At 34.5% G+C, this 22,570-nt stretch overlaps 2 protein-coding genes and 1 pseudogene across 6 annotated transcripts; 1 reads left to right on the top strand and 2 right to left on the bottom strand.

The window, feature by feature from the left end:
• Positions 1-231: 231 nt before the first annotated feature.
• LOC145583360 (putative aldo-keto reductase 2) lies at positions 232-4,759 on the bottom strand (annotated as a pseudogene). The gene is made up of 5 exons (XR_014100113.1): positions 4,342-4,759; positions 3,039-3,239; positions 2,163-2,335; positions 1,892-1,994; positions 232-693 (listed from the first exon to the last, which is right to left on the bottom strand). The product of XR_014100113.1 is annotated as a putative aldo-keto reductase 2 (transcript).
• Positions 4,760-10,590: 5,831 nt separating this feature from the next.
• On the bottom strand, positions 10,591-14,317 carry LOC145582557 (pentatricopeptide repeat-containing protein At3g02330, mitochondrial-like). The gene is made up of 3 exons (XM_081639543.1): positions 13,996-14,317; positions 11,696-13,501; positions 10,591-11,576 (listed from the first exon to the last, which is right to left on the bottom strand). Exon 2 carries the CDS (start codon positions 13,339-13,341, stop codon positions 11,866-11,868), a length of 1,476 nt encoding a protein of 491 aa, XP_081495669.1. The 5' UTR covers positions 13,342-13,501; positions 13,996-14,317; the 3' UTR covers positions 10,591-11,576; positions 11,696-11,865.
• A 537-nt stretch (positions 14,318-14,854) lies between these two features.
• On the top strand, positions 14,855-19,958 carry LOC145582555 (protein PHR1-LIKE 2-like). Of its 4 annotated transcripts, none has more exons than XM_081639540.1 (7): positions 14,925-15,486; positions 17,367-17,443; positions 17,568-17,622; positions 18,395-18,464; positions 18,577-18,646; positions 18,909-19,041; positions 19,448-19,958. In XM_081639540.1, the coding sequence occupies exons 1-7, from the start codon at positions 15,234-15,236 to the stop codon at positions 19,450-19,452; spliced, it is 663 nt and encodes a 220-aa protein (XP_081495666.1). In that variant the 5' UTR covers positions 14,925-15,233; the 3' UTR covers positions 19,453-19,958. The 4 variants fall into 4 exon arrangements, with proteins under 4 accessions (XP_081495668.1, XP_081495666.1, XP_081495667.1 ...); XM_081639541.1 differs by having other exon boundaries at positions 14,926-15,486; positions 17,568-17,580; positions 18,386-18,464; XM_081639539.1 differs by having other exon boundaries at positions 14,931-15,486; positions 18,386-18,464.
• Positions 19,959-22,570: the final 2,612 nt, after the last annotated feature.

Raw genomic sequence — 22,570 nt, 5'->3', positions numbered from 1 at the left:
CAAGCTTTTGAAGCATTTCTTGGCTTGAGAAACAATTGTTGGGCCAAACAAGGAGTTCTTGAGGAATAGCATTCCTCTTTTTTTAGAAGCCCAAAATAGTTTTTTAAAAAGGAGAAAACACCGAATCACTTAAATTATACTTCCTACTTCCGTCAAAAAAAAAAAAAAAAAAAAAAAAAAAAAAAAAAAAAAAAAAAAAATATACTTCATACTTCCTTTTAGAGTTAAATCTAATTCGAAAAGTGATCTGAACGATAAAGTGATGGATAAGGAATTTTAAATACAAACAAGTGAACAACACATTATTTTTAACTTTTGTACCTATGAATCAAGAATACAACATATTTCTGCAACAGATTGTTCTATGATGATTGCCAAGAAGACAAAGGAGGGGTATCTGAATCCATCCAAGAAAAGGTTTTGGTCCAGGTTCTATCACCCTTCACATTATCAGCAGAAGCATACAACAGCCATTTCATCAGGTGTAAGTTTCACTGTCAAGGCTGCAATATTTTGGTTCAGATTGTTGATCTTGCTTGTGCCTGGGATAGGACAGACATCGTCCCCTTGATGATGAACCCAAGCAAGAGCGAGCTGCGATGCAGTGCACCCTTTCCTTGTAGCCATTTCACTAACCCGTTCAAAAACGTGTTTGTTATGCTCAAGGTTTTCAGGCAGGAACCTCGGTATGTTCTACAAAAATATTTATCAGCACACATAAATACAAGGAATAATGATAAAAAAAAAAAATTAAAAAAAAAAATTAAAAATAGAAGAAGTGGAGAAAAACACATAAAATTGAAAATATTAAGGAATTTCTCATTAATGACCCTATATTCCAATAAAAAAAAAATGATAATATCACAAATAACCCTATATTCTTGATCTTTCCACCACATGACTTGATGACATGAACAACGATTTTTTAATCAATAATGTAATTAAGTCTACCATTTCTTAATTTTAAGTCTACCATTTGTTAACTACAGTTAACCTTTCACCATATTAACATATTTAACAAACCTTGATACCATCCAACTTCCACACCCAAAAAAAAAAAAAAAAAAAGACCACCAAACACCAACATCTCTACAGTTCACACGGCATCAGTGAAGATTTAAGGATGCAGCAAGTCATACTCTTGGCTTCTGTGATGGCATCGGCTTCCCCTAGCCTGCCTTCTTTCATGGTGGTTTCTAATACGTACTCCCATCTTTCTCTCCTCCTATTAAATTAAATATTGAAAAAGGATGAAAATAACAACTATTCTGCTAACTTTAAATACTTTTATCATTATTTACACTAATCTAAGACTACTCACACGAGTCACAACCCAGATCATTAATATCAAAAAGCAAACAACACAAAACAAAAGTACGATAGTCTATAAGATGTGTGAAGGAGATTATAGTGGATTATAGAAGGTTTTTCAAATCATTGTAAGAAACCTTTGCTGAATACCATAATATACTACCCCAGTAGCCATCACCTCCTACACCTCTAACATGACTCCTGCCTTTGAAAGATAGCTGATTGACTTGAATCTACCGTCTAACCTCAGCAATAGTGAAGATGCTCTTTATGTCTAATCCTATATTTGCAAAGAGGCTGTTTTTTAAGTAGATTTTTGAGCCAAAAGACAACTAAGAAACTTCACATTTCACAGCAATTAAATATATAGACAGTTGCCAGATGTATATGATTAAGTCTATAGCCTACTGTAATTCAAAGTTGGAAATTTGCCGACTAGCCTTTTTCAAAACTGTTCAAAACTATTAACAGGATATGACGGGGAAATTTTCAAAATGTAGCAAGTTTATACAAGAATAAGATGCTAGGAAGTAGGAAGGCCACTAATGTTGAATGTAAATGCTTTAAAGTTTGAACACACCTTTCGGTAGTCACCTTCATAGAAGTTTTCAACCACCTTGGCTCCCAATGAAAAGAATCCATGACCTAAAGGGCTATATGCTACAATTCCGATGCCAAGTTCTCTGTTCAACATCAACAATATGCTCATATACTAAGATTAGTATATACAACTTACAACCATTATAACTACACAATATGGTTCCATGACTTCCAACCATGGTGAGGAAGGTGCTCCTGAATTAAACAACCTTATCATAATCAGTAAAAGAAAACAGTAACAGTGGACTCACCTGCAGGTAGGCACAATTTCTTCCTCTAAATCTCGTGTCCACAAAGACCACTCCATCTGCACAGCTGTTATAGGGTGGACAGCATGAGCTCTTCTGATTGTCGTAGCAGATGCTTCTGATAGACCAATGTACTTAATCTTTCCCTCTTCAACCAATTTTTTGAGCTCGCCTATCTGAAAGATGGACAGCAGAATCATGATAGGAGCAGCAGCCAGTGAGGGCAGCACAGTATTAACAAATATGATTTATACGAAGCATTAGCAACAGAATGTTGTGGTTTAGTTGAAACATGAAGCCAACAGGGCGAACCTATTTTACTCGAAACATCTTACAAGGTTTAGACCAGTAGGACTGTACATTTGCAGAAAAGATCCAAAAATTTTGCAGCAATTCACCAAAAAAAAAAAAAAGTACACATGCTTGAAACTTGAATGCAAAGGTGAGGTTCAACAACCCCCCCTTCCCTCCTATTCTCTTAACCACCAAATTCATCACAAAAGAAAAAAGTCCCCCAATATACATTTGTATTTGTCACAGTTCCCGTATAGTACAAGTATGATGTTCAGCCGCTCAATATAGAGTAGATCGTCAAACGAATAATCATTATCATTTTAAAAACTAGTCTCAATTCACAAGTAAATGTATTTCTCTAGGAAATTATTAGTGCACTTTAGTTGCACAAATTTAGAGGAGCCATCAGCAGGTGTAACTTACATAGTTACATAAGTTAAGAAAGAAAAACGTAGAACTTAAAAATAAACTAGTCCAATAGCATATATTCAGTTCTTGCAAAACAGTAAACGGGTAACAACATAAAAGTTAAAGTATAAATAGGGGAAGGCTATGAATTATATTAGAGAAATTCAAACTACTAACCGTTACTTCAATCGGAACACCAGTATCAACACGATGCTGATAATACAGGTCTATGCAATCAACATCAAGTCTCTTCAAGCTAGCCTCACAAGCAGCCCTCACATAGGCAGGATCACCCCGCACCTCCATCTTACCATCAACATATATTAACCCAAACTTGGTCGCTAATTGTACCTTCTCTCTCATCCCTCCTTTTAGAGCCTGATTAATCAATCAAGAACATTAACGTCTGAAACAAAACTAGCAATAATATCATCATAAACAACATAATGCAGGAAGGATGTACGGCAAAGTGTGTTGAAATTTATATACAACTTCAAACAAACACGATGTAACATAGCATTGTAAACTTTTATGTGCCTTAGCGATACCCCTATCCGCGAGACTTGCCCCTCCAAACTAGAAGTACTCCTCCTATCATAAGTTCATAACTAGTCTCCTTTTACAAGAGGAGGACAAAAAGAAGGGAACTTGGTGCTTTTCCCACCAATCTCACCACAAAAATTTTATCCGAATATTGTGTACCACTGTACCAGTAAAGACAGTCTTTTTTTTGAGGAAAACCAGTAAAGACAGTCTAATCATAAACAAAAATGGAAAATTTTGCACCCCAACCACCATTGGACAAGAATTATTAGATTTTAGTAATGCATTTGAATAACGGATTTTGCTTTTTTTTTTTTTTTTTTTTGGGGGGCTAGCTTAGGAATCATAATTTGTTGATATAGAGTATATCCATATACAACCATCATACCAACACAACCCATCATTTAAAAAATATATATATATATATATATATATTTTTTTTTTGCTGCATAAATGTTCATAAACTTAGCCACAAAATACCAATTACATCAATCAAGGATTGCAAACAGCTATTATAATATTAAATTTAATCAACCAAGAGCACAAAATGTGTCAACTTTTAATTCTTGTTCTCAGACAAATTTTCCAATATTGCCTATACTCCAAATATTTTCCCCACAAAACAAAAAAAAAATGGTTAATTTAGTAAACAATTAGCATAAACAATCTCAAATTCTAAAAATAATATAAATAAAATAAATTGGATGAAATTCAGTAGCTAATCCACTAAGTCAACCAAACAAACTCCACTAATTTTCCAATTACATGATACATTAACATCCAAAACAACCAAAAATATGAAAAATTGTAGCTTTTTCAACAAGACCCATCAATTTTAGCATACAAAAACTACAATCAAACCCACAATTATTGCAAAAGGCTAAATCAATCTCAAATTTTAACAAAAACAATAAGGGAAAAAATGAAGAAATTGTACCTTTCCCACAAGAATTTCACTGGTAAAGGGGCCATAAATATCAGAAGTATCAAGAAAAGTGATGCCAGAATTAATGGCGTGATGAATTAGAGCAGTCATCTCATCTTCTGGCTTTGGTGGTCGAACTAATCCTGCGCACCCAAGTCCTTGGACTGATACTTCTAACCCTTGTGAACCCAACTTCATCTTCTTCACCTCTGCCATTGATTTTAATTTTGATGAATTTTGATTTTGATTTTTCTGGGTTTTCTGTTTCTAAGAAGAAGTAAGTAATTCCTTTAAAATGTGTGAGAATGAGAGAATTGTAGGCAGCTATGACTTCATTCATGACTTCACTAAGTTGTTTGTGGAGGGATAGTTAGTCCCGCCATCTCTTTTCGATGTGATCGGAGTTCGTTCCTCGCCCACCTCTCCTGTGATAGAACGGCATCTCGTATCGTAACGTATAAAATAATAATAATAAAATAAAAAATAAATTATTTGACCGTTGTTATTTTTTACTTTGTTACTCAATCTTTTGTTGAGTTGAATTGATAAGAGACAAAAGTAGTATGATCAAATGATTTAAATGCATGTTATGTGAGAGTAAGGTTATGAATTCTATAGTAAAGAAAAAAAAAATTAAGTATAGGACAAAACCTTAAATGAAATATGGGGCATACGATAAGAAAAGGATGGGAGTACGATTTTAGGTGAAACATCTTTTAGACAAGTGAACTTTAACATCTATCAATTAATTGGTTTTGGATTGAACAATAATGTTTGGACTTAATTGAAGTTTACATAATATTTAAGCCCTCGGAGATTGCTTGTGGACGTATGTATCTAATAAATATATTGTAACTTGCATTGTAACTTTATAAGTGATCAATGTTAGACCTCTGTGTTTTTATTTGTTGATTTTGTATAGTCTTTCTCGCATCTATTATAACATTGTACAAAGATAAGCAAGTCATTGACAATACTAGTAGATTAGAAATTTGAAGTTGTTAACATTTGCGTATAAAGGCCACCAAGCTGTTCTTGAAGCTGCACTATGATCTTTTCTTCTTCAGCAATTGTGTCCAAAAGCCTCTTGTTTTCCTCTCTTAACACAACAAATTCACTAATCACCTCCTCAACCTTGGCTTGAATGGCATCATCACTTAACTCGAACACACTCTCCACGGCTCGAACCACTCGCCATAAGCTCACCACCACCAACAATCCTCCACCAACCCTCACAAAGGCCAGCTCTAACACCAATGCCACCACTACAACCACACCATCAACAACATAGCCTAGCTTCTCGAAAAATGCCCTTCCTAACCCTACACACAAAAGGATTGTTTTCAAAAATAAGAGGCCTAGAATTGCAATTCCTACCCAATGAAACCATGTTTCTAGTCTTCTTCCTTCCACATCTTTGCATTTGGTTGGTGTTAAAGAGGAAGAGAGCTCAATAAAGGATATCGCGAGATCAAATATTAGTAATATAATCACGACAATATGAGCTTGAGGGGATTCTAGGATATTCACTAGATGAAGTCTCCATGGTACAACATCGTTGCTTATTAGACCATTATTTGTGGACGACTTGTAAGTTTTTTGTTGATAATTTTGCCTACGTCTACACAACTTAATGAGACCTTGAATAGAGGATTCCGTGTTTGTAATGTAAGAATTTAATTTGGGGGGAGGTTGTGATTGCTCGATTTGGCTCGAGAAATTAGCCATCATATTGGTTGGGAAATCATATAGATCTTCGGTGAATATGTTACTATATAGTATCAAGAATTAGGCTCATGATTATAAAAGGATGACATTGATGTAAAATTAAATTAAGGTGCAAGAAAACTTTGGTTTATGCATGTATTGCTTTCTGTTTACGTTGATGTCTTCTTCATCTGCCAAAAGAGTTGCAGTATGAGGTATTTCAAAAGTTTAGAGATGCGTTAAGGGATGTACGAAGTAGTACATATTATTTAACATACGCGATTGCACGACTATTATGTATGCATGACTTGTCTATTTGTAAAGTTAAGCAAAGAAGATGAGACCAAAATACAGCATAAGTGCATAACATATTTGACCATCAAATGTATTGTTAGTCATACTTTATCAACTTTGAATTTCTAGAACTCTACAAATCAAATCCACAATGTTCTGCACGTAGATCTTCGGATCTCCAATAGCAATGACAATCAGTACCCAAAATGAGAATCAATATGAGATTCAACCTCAAGTAACTCACTTCGACATGAATATGTATGCATCCTGCAGCTCGAATGATGATTTTGATTCATAAGTTCGCGTCCTCCTGTTACATCCTTTTGTCCGATTCTATCAAGAAAAAAGTAATTACCTCGTATTAGTTAAGAAATAGTTAGGAAAATAGCACCAGACAAATTCACCAATAGAACCAGAGGAAAGACACGCAAGTAGAGGCAACTAGCCTGACTCATTGGTGTATTATCACACTTAAGTCTTCCTAAACTGTAACAATAATACGAACACTACTAAGCAAAAATCAAATGCAAGACCCTAGTAAAGCGAGATTGATGTACCTTGGTAATTAGATTAGTTGTATTAAATGATGAACTTGGTAATCTGCTCCAAGACTTTAGCACTGGCATACGTTTGGACAGTCTGTTATTACAATCTGCACCATCATCAGTGAGCTCTGATTTAGAATCATAGTACTCGAAATCAACCTGATTTTTTCTCCTATGTTCTCTGTATATATCCAGGTCTGTAACAGAAGTGCAACTTAAGTCATCCATTTCATCAACCTCTTCTAAAGTGCAATGCTTTGCAGTAGCGAAAATCTCTGCCATAGTCTTCATTTTACACTTCCACTTCCTTGTTTTATTCCCCTCTTGCGCTGATATTGCACTAGGATTTGTGGCTGTAACCTCATTCATGTACTGGACTTGTTCAGATTTCATAGATAATGTTGTTTCAATTAAGTCATGATCATTTCCTACATTCGCCACATTTCCCTCGTCATATGAGACACTTGTCCTTTCAAATACACCTCGAGCTTCAAGAGGTGGAAGCACATTTGTAACACCATACTCAAGGCACGCTTTTAAGTATTTCTCCGGGAATGGCCAATTCTGAAATATATTCTTTTGACGCGAAAGAAAAACATACTGTCTGCAGGGAAAAATTACATCAGAATAGTATGATACACTTATACTTGCAGCTCATAAGAAATTTGTGCAGCTAAAATTTACAGAAGTTGATAAACCAATACCTAACATTGATGAAATGGTAAAGCAGAAGGGTTGAGAACAACAAGAAGTGCATAACTTCAGAGACGACAGTACATGCTATTGATTTACCAAGGTGAAAATATGAAAACTTAACAGGTTACAGTAAACAAAACTTGCCACATTCAATTTATTGGAGTGTGTAATGTAATTTGTTTACAAGTTCATAGAATCGAGTACGTACTACGTAGTACGGAGTATATTAAAAAAATCAAGCCCTTATACCAGCTTGCCTTATACCTTCTAAATTTCCAATTGAATTAAAGAACATGTTAATCAACATTAAAGCATATGATCCTCAAACAGCTAATATAATGCAAGTTGGAAGTGATTAACTGATTATACACTCCCTCTCTACTTCTCTAGCAAAAGTGTTATTACTTCGTTGCATATAATAAGAAACGGAGGTAGTATATATAATAGACCGTCTCATACCAAGATTTTACAAAGACCTTATTTTCGGACAAAAAATAAACTCACAGTTTCAACAACTTCAGAATACAATAGGATTAATTATACAGTACAATTAACACTTGTCCAGATTTAGGTATAGAAAACTACACTATGAATGTGATAATTAATTTCGGACAGAAAGAGTATATAACGTACCTTATGGAGAAGAGCTTGGTGTATGATTCAGCGGTAGTCTCAGTGCAAACATGAAATCGCTCCGCCGAGCTTTCGGCTTTCTCCATGTTATTCATCTGTTGGAGCTCATAATGTTGCATCATTACCAAAATTTAAAAAATCACCTGATGAAAACAAAAGTTGCAAAAAAAGATAAATTAGACAGTGTAGTTTAGTTTCTTATAAAAATCAAAAAAAGAGGAAGCAGGGGACATACCAAACATAAATAATCCTTACACCATAGTACTTATCATAGATACATGAAAGGGTATAGATTAAATTATTAGTACAACAAAAAATTCATTAAATAAAAACCCATGATGGAGAAACAGGAACAGAACCCACAATTAAAAAAAAAAAATCTAAATATTAGAAAGTGGAAGACAAAATAATCGGAATTCACAAATGCTTAAATCATACGTACTAAAAGAAATACAAGAAGATTATTTATGAGGGGAGGAATTGTTATTTGTTACTGCTAAAAAGTCAAGTGGTTGAACCAACAAATGAAGATTTTATTTAATGAGTTGAGAAAGAGTGTGAAATTGTGCAAGTGATTTATGTTGGCAGAATGAAGGTAGGGACTAGGGAGTGAATATGTTTGTGATGGAGCAATCTTGTACGGCAACCACTCTTCACTTCTAGTCTTTTTACATACACTTGCCCCAAAATCTTGTTTTTTCCCTAAAAAGATCTAATTTACTTTGATGGCAAAAGTAATTGTACAGTTGATCAAGTATTATCTGATCCAGGGCAACACCTCTTTATAAGAAACTTCACTCTTTACAACCGTTTGTACCATTTTAAGATATAGCCAATACTAAGGGGTTGTTTGGTTGCACACAAAAAATGGAGGAATTAAAAAATTTCCATGAATTTGGAAATAAGAAACTTGTTTAGTAGACCATAAAAGTGGAGAATGTGGGAAGTGTAAAATCATGGGAATTTCCAACTCCCATAAAACATGGGAATTTAATTACCAATATCCCCTTTGGTAACTCAAAATTCTCATGATTTGTAAATACCCATATAACAACCAAACAAGTTTAGTTAATTCCTAGGAAGTTTTATGTGGGATTTTAATTCCCATGAAACACAAATGCCATAGGAAATTATTTCCTTTGCCAACCAAACAACATCTAAATTTTTAACCATGTATGGTCAAGGCATAAGCAAATGGGTAAAATAATAATATTAATAGCATCATTAATAATATCATATACTTCCTCCATTTTCTTTTACTTGCAACACACCTTTTAGGCACGCAGTTTTAGGAGATGATTAGTGAAGGTAAATGAGCGATTTTATCAATATAATTTTTACACGAAGATTAGAATAGGGTTAAGTATCATTTGTAAAAATTATAATGAATAATTTATCCGTTTACATTACATAAACCCGACCTCAAAACACGTGCCACAAGGCTGTGTTGCAAGTAAAAAGAAACGGAGGAAGTACAAGGTACAACTGGTTGTACATAGAAAAATTGCCCGTTTATGTATAGCAAAAAACTTATGTCTCCATCAATATATTTATATGAAATTACTTAGTAATGTTAGTATATACGAAAATATTCTCGTAAATTTTGAATCATGAAAAGGATTTGGATACAAAAGGACTTTTTAGTTTGGAATGGAAGCAGTATTGGTTGTTTTTTTCTTAAGATTAGAAAATTAGTGTAAAATTATCGGCCAAAATGAAATACAAAGTTTAATACTCGTACGAAGTATGTAACAAATCCTTAATCTCTACAAAGACAGCACCTCTTGAGCAACAAATAGAGCAATCAAAGGAATTTCTTTGTACCCACAAGCTTAAGATCGAATGAAACCAACTAGTTATCAAAGATAGAATTTACAGGCACAAAAAGCGCATAAACAATTTATATTAATTATTATTCTCTGTTATCACTCTTGACTGTTTCAACCACTGTAGGATGCTAAATTTTCCGGAGTGCAATTGGATTGTCCAATCAAACATATTCAGGGATATAAAAAGATATAGTCCTATATACTTGTACATTTGTACATATCTAGCACAGGCAACACAGGACCACACCAGCATGTTTCACTTATTTGGGCTATATGCAATATGCCTATATGGTAATGCACATTTTTTTCACCCATAATAAAACATAAATTGCTTCTCCGATCTGAAGTTAATAGTTGCGTATTATCTTAAATGGTACTAGTACTATATAAGTTGTCACCTTTCAAATATAATACTGAGCCATAATAATTTATGACCATATTTCGATATCACTACTAGAAATGAGTGATTTTGCTATTATCAAGGGGCCTTTGTAAAATCATGTCATATCCTTAATTATGAGAGATTGAGAAGACAATGTGATAACAAATTTTGAAACATGAGAGTGCGCTCTTAGACAAAAAAGCATCATTTAAAATAGCATGTCACACATTGTTCAATAAAGCATAAAATTATTGTTCACAAGAATGATAAAACGCAAGACAAAAATATCTATATGCATTACTCAGTACTCACTTGGAAGCAGATCCAGGAACTGTAGCACTTAGACAAATAAGTTCACAAACACACTCCTTCTTCCAACTCAAAAAGGCTAATAGTTATATATACACTGAAGTCGACTCAGCTTGGCTAACTTAGCCACTTCCGTCACTTAAGACCAACAAGAATTCATGAGCAATATTCACCTGCTGTAAATAGACTACGCCTTTTGGCCTGATCACTCAACTTCCATGGATGAACCTAGCAGAGATTCCCTTAGGCCCTTGGTACATAATTTTCACCAATGAACATTGAAAAGGTTTTAGTTTGAAAATAAATATTCAGATCTTGTAAAAAGTGACATATCATTAAGCACCATTGATTGAATACTGATTGTGCAGGGCGCAAGCAAACTTGCTCTACTTTAACTCGATTTTTCTCTTCAGATTTTTCAACAATGAGTTGGGATTCTGGAGGGGGATGTAATACTTCAATCAAAAACCATAACGAAATTCAGTAAACCAAAAAGATCAAGACCTATACCATAAAACAAATCCAGTGTTTAGAATCACCACTTGGATGCAAAACAAGATGAAATACCAGGTTTCCTAACCACTTATCAGAAGACAACAAATGTGTACATATTGCATGAGTTGATACTAATGCCAGTTGCAGTCATACAAAACCCAAATATGCACGGTATATGCAACATATGTATTAGCCTTATTTTATAGTATGTGTTCTTTGATTACCTTTCACTCTTGCACACTTCTGCATTCTTCTGGGTTTTTCTTTATAGGTTGATGTTGCAAAACAGGAGTACGACACCATGGTGAATTGGCCCCTCGAGACAAGCTAATTTACCTTAGAGGATTGAGGTTCCAACTACACTTAGCAGGGAAGCTGATAATTAGAATAAATACTAGAAGACAAACAAAATAATGATTAAAAAAATCCATAGCAGTGATAGAACACAAAAAATAATATTGAGAGTGGGGCAGTACCTAGGTATTCACAAGTATCATATTCATACTTTCTTGTTGCACTTCCCCTGCAAGAAGTGAGTTGATCCACATCATTGGTTCACATTCTTCCCGGATGGAACTTGTTTCCCAAATTAAGGTGCTCGAACAGATAAAATTGTTGAGAGATGCTTAATGATGTGATGTACCAACTAAGAATAACTCAATTGTTCATCTACTTCAACCCAACTCCATGCTGCACACTTTTCCACTCCTTTTGGCTTCATCAATTTTCTAATATTGGCAGCCTCATCCCATAAGCCAGCTTCAGCATATATGTGAGCCATTGTTAGGTATACAGCAGAATCCTGTGGCTGCAGAGCAAAGAGCTGATTAGCAACCTCTCTTCCCAATTCCACAGCACCATATGTTTTGCAGCAACTCAATAGTGAACTTAATATGACAGAATTAGGATCAAAAGGTATCTCATCCAATAGTTGCATTGCCTTTCTTATCTTCCCTTGTCTAGCATACAAGTCAATTAGACAAGCATATTGGTCTATTGTAGGAGACAGATCATAATCATTTATCATCTTGTTGAAGTTCTCTAGAGCTCTATCAAGTAAACCCGCATGATTACAAGCACTGAGCACTGCAGTAAAGCAAATATGATCAGGGAAAAACCCTTTGCCCATCATGTGATCAAACAGCCCAAGCGCCTCTATTGCTCTTCCACTCTGAGCATACCCTGAAATTAGAGTTGTCCACAAAACATAGTTCTTTTCAATTGTTTGATCGAAAACATAACGAGCTTCATCAATGCTACCGCTTTTTGAGTACATGTCAATCAGAGTGCTCAAAACAAACAGATTGGTCAAAGAACCTAATTTTATTACCAATCCATGCACCTGCCTCCCAACCTGGAGAACTGATAGACTCCCAGATGCATGCAAAATGCTGCTCATGGTGAAATCTGTAGAGCTAATACCCTGATTTCTCATACGTAAAAATAGTCTGACTGCATTTTCAACATAGAGGTTATGGCAGTGACAAGCAATCATTGAGTTGTAGACAATACTATCCCTGGTTGCTGCCTCATTGAAAATCAAAACAGCAGCATCTACACACCCACATTTTGAGTAAAAATCAATCAAGGAGCTAACCACGAAATTGTCAACCATAAAACCAAGCTTTATAACATGAGCATGAACTAGTAAGCCTTGTTTAAGAGGTTCTTTTTCAGCAGAACAGGCAGCAATAACACTAACATAAGTGAAACAATTAGGTTGAATATCGCTTGTTAGCATCTTCTTGAACAAGAAGTTGGCCTCAACTCCACATCCATGCTGTAGATACCCCGATATAATAGATGTCCATGACACTTCATCATGCTGCTTCATTTCATTAAATATGCTCCTAGCATCCTCAATCCCAAAACACTTCGCATAAAAATCAACAAGTGCACTACTTAATATTAAATTATCTCCATAACCATACTGAATTATCTTTGCATGAATTTGCAAACCCAATTGGGAATTTCGAATCTTTGTACAAGAATTAAGTGTTGTACATAAATCATACTTGTTCACATCAGTTCCAACATGTACCTTTCTCAAAAACACCCTGCTAAACTTCCTAAGAGTTGTCTTAGTTGATAGATATATCAACCTACTTCCCCATGAAACCATTATCCTTCAACAACTTCCGACTTCTAATGAAAATTTCATTGAACAGCCGATATGCATTAATGGAATAATGGTTACAGCAAAAAAGACGAACATTCGATGTTCTGATTTAATCGCATCATATCCTCCATTCTTGACCATCATCAAAGATTCAAAGTTCCAACTATTAGAATTTGAAAGATTATCAATAAATCACCAATCTTTACAATTAAATAAATTAAAATAAAAATAACTAAAGTAATCAATCAGGTTTCTCTTGCTCTGTTTTTGGTCATATGGTGTTTTATTTATAAAGATTCAACAGCAAAAACCCATAAACTTATGAAATTCAACTAATTTAATCACAGTTTATAGTTCCTAAAACATCAAAAACAAAGGAATTTCATCGAACACGTTATAGGCATGACATTTAACTAGAACTTTACATTAAACACAGTAATCTAATTAACAGAAAAAACCCAGCATGTTATACGATGAGATTGATAAAGTTAGCACCTTTCGGAATTGAACAACAAGAACAAATGAATCAAAGCAAGATAAAATGATAAGTAGATTGAGTAATTTTGACAAACACATGGTGTGCAACTAAAACGAATAAAGCTCAAGGAGAGAAATAAAAATTTACAAAATATGCAAAATGCAGAGAAACTTGCATACCAGATATAAGAAGTAGCTCCAATTTCTTCGAAGCAAGGTTAGCCATCGTGAATCCTAATTACGACTCGTTCATGTTAGGCACCTCAAATTATTTTGGGACTATAAAAAGGTGCGGAGGGAGTATGTAGGGATATTGGTGTAATTACAAAATTTACTGTTTTCCGAGCATTTTTTATGGAAATCGCTCACCCATTGGCATAGTTTACGTCATGGGTTAGCCATATAGTAAATGGGTTGGATTTAATGGGTTATGATGTGAGTCTAGTTTGTGAGAGTTGCGAGGAAATGTTTGATTTATAAAATTGTGGTGAAACTGTAAGTTGTAATCTTAATAATTTTTTTTTTTTTTTTTTAAAGAGCGACAAGTAATGTGCTTCGATCTGATTCCAGAATTAATAATCTCATTGTTTATTGATGTGATAGAGACTTTTGGGGGTATAGATCAACATCTACTTTTATTAAGGACCTCGGCTCTTTAGGTAAAATAGATCAAATTCAACTCAATAACTTTGTAAGTGCCAATTTTCAATGTAAAACCGGTTATACATTGTACTCCGCTACATAGTACAATCAAAATCATCACTATCTTCTATCCTCAAGTTCCAATACTATCCTCGCCTGTTAAATCTCATACGGTACCATACTACCGTATACCAAGAGAACAATTATCATTTCAATTTATTAAATTAGTAACCTTAACAGATGTAATCATACAAACATTGAAACATAATCATGCAACTAATAACTCATTAATCCCACTTGACCTTTAAAAAAAGAGAGAAAAGCAAGAGAAGACTTCTACAGTTCTACCAAATCAAACACACACACAAAAAGTCAAGAACCCAAATAAAAATTCAAAAGAAACCACACATACACTGTAGTAGAACCAAAATTCCAGGTCATTAACAGAAAAATAGTGGTCCTTTGATAATAGACAACTCATTTCACCAAAAAATTGTTTAAGAAATCATCCCCAATTCCCCATCAAATTTACCTTTTCACTCAATCTCTAAAAAGCAAAAAAATTAGAAGCAAAAATAAACCCCAACTCACTTTCTCAGCTTCTCTTCTCAGTACTACTACTACTTCTTACAGATTCTCCCCTTTTTCTTTCCTGTTACTTTCAAAGTTTCAACCTTTTTGCTTAAATTTCTAATTTTTTCAATTTTAGGGTATTAATTTCATCTGGGTGTCCTTCAATTTCTTCAATTTTCAATTTTTCTTTTTTGGGATTGAAAATGTATCCAAGATTTATTCAACCCCATCACCATAATCCTCAGCATCAGCAGCAGCAGCAACTCCATGAGTCTTTAAGTGTAATGGCGGGTCCCATTGATGAGATTCATCAAGTGGGTCCCACTTCCACTTCTGCCGCCGCAACAGGGGACCCACGTTTGGTGTTGACTTCCGATCCAAAGCCGCGTCTGCGGTGGACTGCTGACCTCCATGAACGCTTTGTTGATGCTGTCACTCAGCTTGGCGGGCCCAACAGTTAGTTTTTTATCTTTGTATTTCTTTTTTGGATCTGATAAATTAACTTTTTTTGGTTTTTGATTTTTAAGGTTTTGCTGATTTTGTTTTATGGGTAGTATCTAGTAGTATGACATTGTTGATTTGGTGTGCATTTATGACTTTGAGTAGTTTGACCTTTGTATGCTATGTAATTATTGTGGTTTCTTTTTGTACTTTTGTTTGATGCTATTTATTGTGTAAATTGGTTGATTTTGTTTTGTGGAATTAAAGGGGCTAATGTAATTGTGGTGGTAATGTTGGGTTTTTGGGTGTATAGATAGCCATTAGCCGCGAAAGTAGAGATGTAGACGGGATTTGATCACGGGTAGGGTACGAGTACCAACCCTCTAAGACTTTACCGAGTAAGCTAACTCATATCCACATTGTTGGTGTTAATTGTGCAAAATGGTTTATACTTTAATGTACTTGGTTGTAGTGTGTCTGAACATGGTAAGTTGGGTGTTGGAACGCCTAGAATCATAGAATATGGTGATCTCATTACTAGAAATGGTTCTTGGATAGTGCCATTTGTGGAATTGGATTTTTTGGAGATTAGGGTGTGTGGAATTAAGGTGAGGGGGTTATTTTTATATTAATGTATGGAATTATGAAGAAATGTGGATTTTTGTTTGGGTATTCTTTCTTAATTTGGGGTGCCTGCAAGACGGTTGAGGAGAAATTATATGTTCTTCACAATTTAGGCTTCCCTCTTATTGGTCAGTAAAATATTGTATTTCCTTATAAACGAGGTTGTTGGCCATTCTACATAAGTGGCAAAGTGACATAGAGGCTAACTGCAATTCTGTTTTGATAAAAGATGGCATCATATGCTGTTGTGTGGTACACGAAAGTGAGAGGGGATATGGACTTACAGAGTATTAGTAAGGTTTTATAGTTGTCCCAATGTACAGGAGAAAGTGATACGGTGAAAGAAGTGCTTCAAGTTATTGTTGTAGAGATTTTGATTAATTTTGCTTTCGTAGAAGGTCAAATGGGTCCGTGCCATTTGATGTATTGTTAAAAAACCTGTGGCTCTTTGCTGCAATGCTGCCTCGTAGAGTTTTTGTGTGGCAAGGGATGCTGATAATGAAGTTGAAGTACATTGTTAGGACTTTCCTTTGACATGTGTGATTATGAGATGCCATCTTTGGTATGCTTTTGAGAGTTGTTTGCAATAGGAAATTGAATTTGTGCTACGGAGAGCTTTAGGGATGCCAATATAATGTGTTGCATATCCAAATGTAATCTTGTACTATTATCCATCATACTATCTACTTAGACCTATAAACCATAAACTCATACAGATGATGATGCCTTTGAAGCTTCATTCAGTTGGATGGCTTGTAGGTGATCCTCATGTGTGTGTGTGTGTGTGTGTTTTTTTTTTTTTGGTGGGGGGTGGAGAGTATTTTATCAATCTAATACAAAGAACTTTTTTTTTTTAGGACTGCGTGATAATTAATTTTGTTGGAAGTGCTATACTGCTATGTGAATTTTAATTATAGAAATAGTCTGTCTACTGGTTCATGGCTATAGGCAAAGCTACCTTTGGACCTCCCCAAACCGGGCATATGGTGGGTATATGCTGGGCTATTACGTTGTCAATGCTGCTGCTGCTGCTATACTGAATAACTTATAGCTTTCCTATTGAATGTCTAGTTTTTTGTTCTGATTGCTTTTTATAGATTTATTCCTTGATCATGTATAGCTTTTCTTATAGCCTGTCAATTTTGTTTTCCAAATTGGAGCCCTGTTTTCTTAGCAAGACCTTCATTGGTTTTTGTCTCCATTTGCTAGTTGAAAAAAAGTGTCCATGTATGATCTTCTAATGCATGTTTGAATGTGATTTATCTGTGCAGAAGCTACACCTAAGGCTATAATGCGGACAATGGGTGTGAAAGGATTGACTCTTTTCCATTTGAAAAGTCATCTTCAGGTTTAAGTTTGTTCTTTAACTATTTTCTCTACATGTTCAGAGAGTTAAATTATGCAACCATTGTCAACCTTCTGGTAAGTATCTGATTGTTTTTTTTTTTTTCCCTTCTATTTTTACATGGCAGAAATACAGATTAGGTAAGCAATCGGGGAAGGATATGATTGAGGCTCCAAAAGATGGTGCGTGTTACACTAAAATAAGTATTTATATAATTAAAGATGGCATCATATTCAAGTAATACAACATTCCATGCCGTAAAACAAATTCCTCAGATTTTTTTCTAATCAAAATTCTTACTTTTCTTGTATCCTCTATACAAAGGAAATGTCTTGCTTGATTGTCTTCTTTTTTTTTTTTTTTATTAACATTTAACAAGCTTGGCAGTGCAACTTGATCAAATTGATTGCTCGTTTGGTACAAGGTCATGAATATAAGGGGAAAGTAATGAACTCATACGCCATTTTGTATAAATTGTTTCATGTCAATGTCCAAAGTAATGTAAATCCATTCCCAGTAATAGATTATGTTTCATTATTAATTTCAGTATCACATTGGGTGAACATGCATTATTATGGATTTTCACACAGGACATTCTTTTTAAAGCTGAACTCAAATTTGTTGTCATTATTTAATTTGTAACTTTGTGCAAAGTGACTGGAAATTGGTCTCCTCTGTATTATGTTAGTTATGTTTCATTGACCTACAAAGTATGATGGTTCTCATCCTATCGGGTTCTATATTTGTGTCCTTTAACTCCCAATTGCCAATCCTACATATCTTTCCCAACAAAAAACAAATGTACAATAGCTAGAACTTCTTTTAATGTAAATATCCATAGCTAAAGTATTAAAACATTGGTCATCCACTAGAATTTGAAGTAATTAGTTTAGAAAAACACTTCTCTGATTCGTTTTTACTGATCATCCACTACAATGAACAAAGGGATTTCAGCTTCATACCATTTGGAGAGCCCTCGCACGAGTAATTCTTCCTCAAGTTTGCCAACATCAGACATGGATGAGTAAGAATTTGAGAATCTTTACTCTTTTTTATGTTTATTATCGCTTTCTTAGATCTTATGCTCTTTATACATCTAATATTGCAAACATTCATGGTGAATTGGGCTTGAAAAGGGGTTTTAAGGTTAAGGAGGCCTTGAGAACTCAAATGGAGGTGCAGACTAAACTACATTTGCAGGTTGAGGTATGTAAGTTCCTCAGAGTTCTTGTGCATGCAACATTAAGGCTTTGCTCATTACACCCGGAAAATGTTTAATTGATTGGAACTTGGCTAAACTTCTTGGGTAGCCGTTTTTAAAACTTAATTTCACTTAGGTAAAAAGAACAAAGCCATAGAGTTGTTGATTTATTTGCATGACTAATTATCTTTTGTGGTCTATCACTAATCAGTTCTGTGAGAAGTTGAAGGTAGTTGATCAATTTGTTTTGTTGTTTACTTACTGTAGGCTGAGAAGCACTTACAGATACGCCAGGATGCAGAGCGAAGATTTATGGCAATGCTTGAGAGAGCGTGTAAGATCCTTGCAGATCAACTTATGGGGGTTGCAATTGCAGAAAATCACGCGCAGACACTTCAAGGTCAGGCACCGGAAACTAATTACTCTTTTCAGTCCTTATAAAGTGCCCTACTAACTCTATTTTTGGATAGCTATTGTGGAAGGAAAGGGAGGGGAGGGGAACTGGGAAGAGGGGGGGGGGGGGGGTCAGAAAGGTAAGTGAGGGGAGGGAAGGTGTGAGCCTTCATTTTTCGCTCAATTCTGTAAAGATTTGGTTTGTTTAAAGGGAAGGAAAAAGGACTCCTCCAATTCCCTTCCCTTGCCTCTCCCAAGTCACATCCAAACAAGGAAAGGCGATGCTCTCACATTCTCTTCTGCTCATTCCTTCATCTTACTCTATCCAAACACACTGTAAATCCCCAGAGGGATGACTGTTCTGCTGAAAGTTGTTTGACAGTTGACACGGTATAATGTTTTTGAGGTTTCAGAATGAATGATTTTTAGCTGGAGTGGAGCGCACGGGCAACTATGGGCTTGGTTCAGTGAGCGTTGGATCTTGTTTGGAAGGACAGCTTAGCTTGCTTATTTTATGAGAAATCTGAATTTATACAAATTGATGGAGTTTGCGTTTCAGCTACCTGAAGTGGAATTACACTCGTCAGTGCTCAGTGGTGGACAAAGTGCTTGAATGATGCTGATTTGTGTAATACTTCTGTCAACTTTGCTGCATGTGTCATATTTTCTACCCGGAAGAATGTAGAATTTGTAGCTTGTAAATTTAATTACTAATGTTTCTAACATGAGATGCATCTACATCTCCTTTCATTCATAATCGAGGAAATATAAACTCAATGCCTTGTGTGGACTCTCTAGAGTACACATGTGCCCTTAGTACCAATTTTGTGCCTTGCCATTTGGTAATTCCGCATAGTAGTGTATCCTCTTTAATTTTCATGACATTCTTAATTTCTAATGGATTGTAATTGTTGTAGTTTGCAACTTGGATGGGTGCTTGCTCAAGGGACTTTGATTTCCTACTGATGTCTATATGTGAATTAGTGGTTTAGTATCAATATTTACATTATTGTTTTTCTTCTAGCTTATATCTTCATAACTACTCGTAGTTTATTATTTTTCATGAGTCATTTTTTTTCTATCATTTACTCTATAGTTGTTCGAACTATATGCAAATGATTAATGAGCATTTTAGTTTTTATTCTTGATCTTAATTTTCTGTTTTTTTAAAATTTTATTCTTGAACTTAATTTTCTGTTTTTTTTTTTTAAAAAAATTTTATTCTTGAACTTAATTTTCTATTTACATCTCAAGATATTGTCTCAAATGAATGATATCCATCAAATTCTTTTCACCCCTAGTCCCTTGATTTAAACGAAAGGGTTAATAGAAAATTAATGTTGGAAAACTTGATAATATTAATGATACAACATCAATTTGAACCAACATTATCATATTATGTACTTGGGGCTTGTTTTCTTTAGCTTAGTTTTAGGTCAGCTCAGTTCCTAATTTCCTTCTCTTATAAACAATTCAATTCATTTCATTTCAGTTCAACTTCAATCAGTTCATTTCAACTCAATAAATCGGAACAAACCCTTAATATGTAATAATCCGTTAATCATAATTGAAATGATATTATAATTTCAATTCATCCATGAATGTCAGATCTCTAAAAAACACACTTGAGCTCTTTTCACCCAACGATCATTATTCGAATTCCGGATTTTGGATGGTAACATCTCCAACTTGATATTCTTCTCATAAAGCTTCACAACCTTATCAAATTTTTTCCCAGCTCCCAGATGATATCAATGATATCTTCTGGGTCAACATTTAACTTACTAAATCTAAATATCAAACTCGGATTAAATTTTGAGAAATAACGATGGCAAAGTTCAAATTGGAGTACCTTAGCTTGTGGAGGATATAATATTACAAAAATATACAAACAGATCGAGTTCATGTGCCATAGAGAAATAGCCTACTCTTGCTAGCTAATAGCTACTTTATTAAATGTCACACTAAAGTTATGGATTCTAAAACTTATACTAGTCTAAAGCTGTTTGGTTTTATTGTTAAAATGGATTATATACTTCATTAAAAGAATAGATTGTGAATCTTAAGAGGGAAGGTGGGTATGAAATTCTAAGGGTTTAAGATTGAGTTAGAACTCCTTAGGTATAAGATACCATTGGTAAAAAAAAAAACTCAACCAAAAAAAAAAAAAAAGGATGGAATGGATTCTAAAACCCATTCCAAATGATCCAATCAAACGACCCTTATGTTAATCCCCTTTAGCCTCGAGAATATTGAGCTTGGCCTCCAATATCTTCATCTGCTCCTGCATCACTTCCATTTGGTGCTTCAGAACCTTTAACTCAGAAATATCATCATCAATAGCTGCCGCCAAATCATTCTCCTGCTGAGGAACAGAAACAGAGTCCTTCCAGCTAACTTCATAGTCGACTTCTTCGAAACCACCATTCTCCTTTGCCTAAAATTCCACAATAGTCCCCTTTAAGCAATAATGTCTTTTGTTTATAATTTAAGGTATGCAGCATTTCATCTCTTATTAATATGCTGGAGATGACATCATGACACTTAGCATCAATAATATTGGTATTTAAGGATAATTACCCTTATTAAGAGAAGGAGCACAATTGTTTCAATGCTTTGTTTCAATGCTCTTGACTATGTAGCATAGAGCACATTATTTTGATTACTTTTTATACCTTTTTTTTTTTTTTTTTTTGAGAAAATATATTTATAATTATATAGCAGAAATTAGACTCAACTTCATTCTACATAGATAGAAAAATAGAGATAAAATATAAATAAAAAAATAAAATAAAATAAAATAAAATAAAAAAACCCTTAAATTAGCATAAACTACACTTTATTACTTAGTGAAGATATAAGTTGTGCAAGGAATCTCCATCCTTGCACCGTACAAGGATAAGAATTACCCTAACTTGAGGTATGTAAATCATATAGAAATATGAGGAAAAGGAAAACAAACAGTAGTTAATTTTTTGGGTTGACACAAAAGCGCAATTAAAAACCATTCATCAACAAAAACGTCATCAGCATGAAAGGCTGATGATGCATTGGTGGGAAAATACAGGCAATGTATAATTCATGATAGCTCAAAAAAAAAGAAGAAAAGAAGACAACATGAAGCACCTATTACATCACTACCTTTGCTACTAGGATGTCACAATCTCTACGGGTTGAACAACAACATCAATTAATGAACCAATATTAATAACCACAAATAAAAGTTTATCATATCATATATTTGGTATATAATAATCAATTAATCATAATTGAAATGATATTATAGTTGGTATTGATATTCAAGTACGAGTACCTGATTAACCCCAAAGTCCCAAAAAAGGAACTTAGGCGGTCCTTTGATGGTTGGAAGGAGTCCTCATCGTGGTCAGAAAACCATAAACTAGCACACCCTTAACAACAATAGCTGGTGGCATAGATTTATCATCAAAATGTCGTGCCATCATTTGTTCAACATCCTCAAAAACAGGCGAAAATGCTCGAAACTCAAAAGTGGTGCCGATATGTGTATTTTTATA

This window comes from Chenopodium album, chromosome 15 (genome assembly GCF_948465745.1).
Source record: "Chenopodium album chromosome 15, dcCheAlbu1.1, whole genome shotgun sequence".
Lineage (NCBI taxonomy): Eukaryota > Viridiplantae > Streptophyta > Magnoliopsida > Caryophyllales > Amaranthaceae > Chenopodium > Chenopodium album.
The sequence above is the reverse complement of the archived record's forward strand: the minus strand, read 5'-3'. Positions and strand labels throughout refer to the sequence as shown.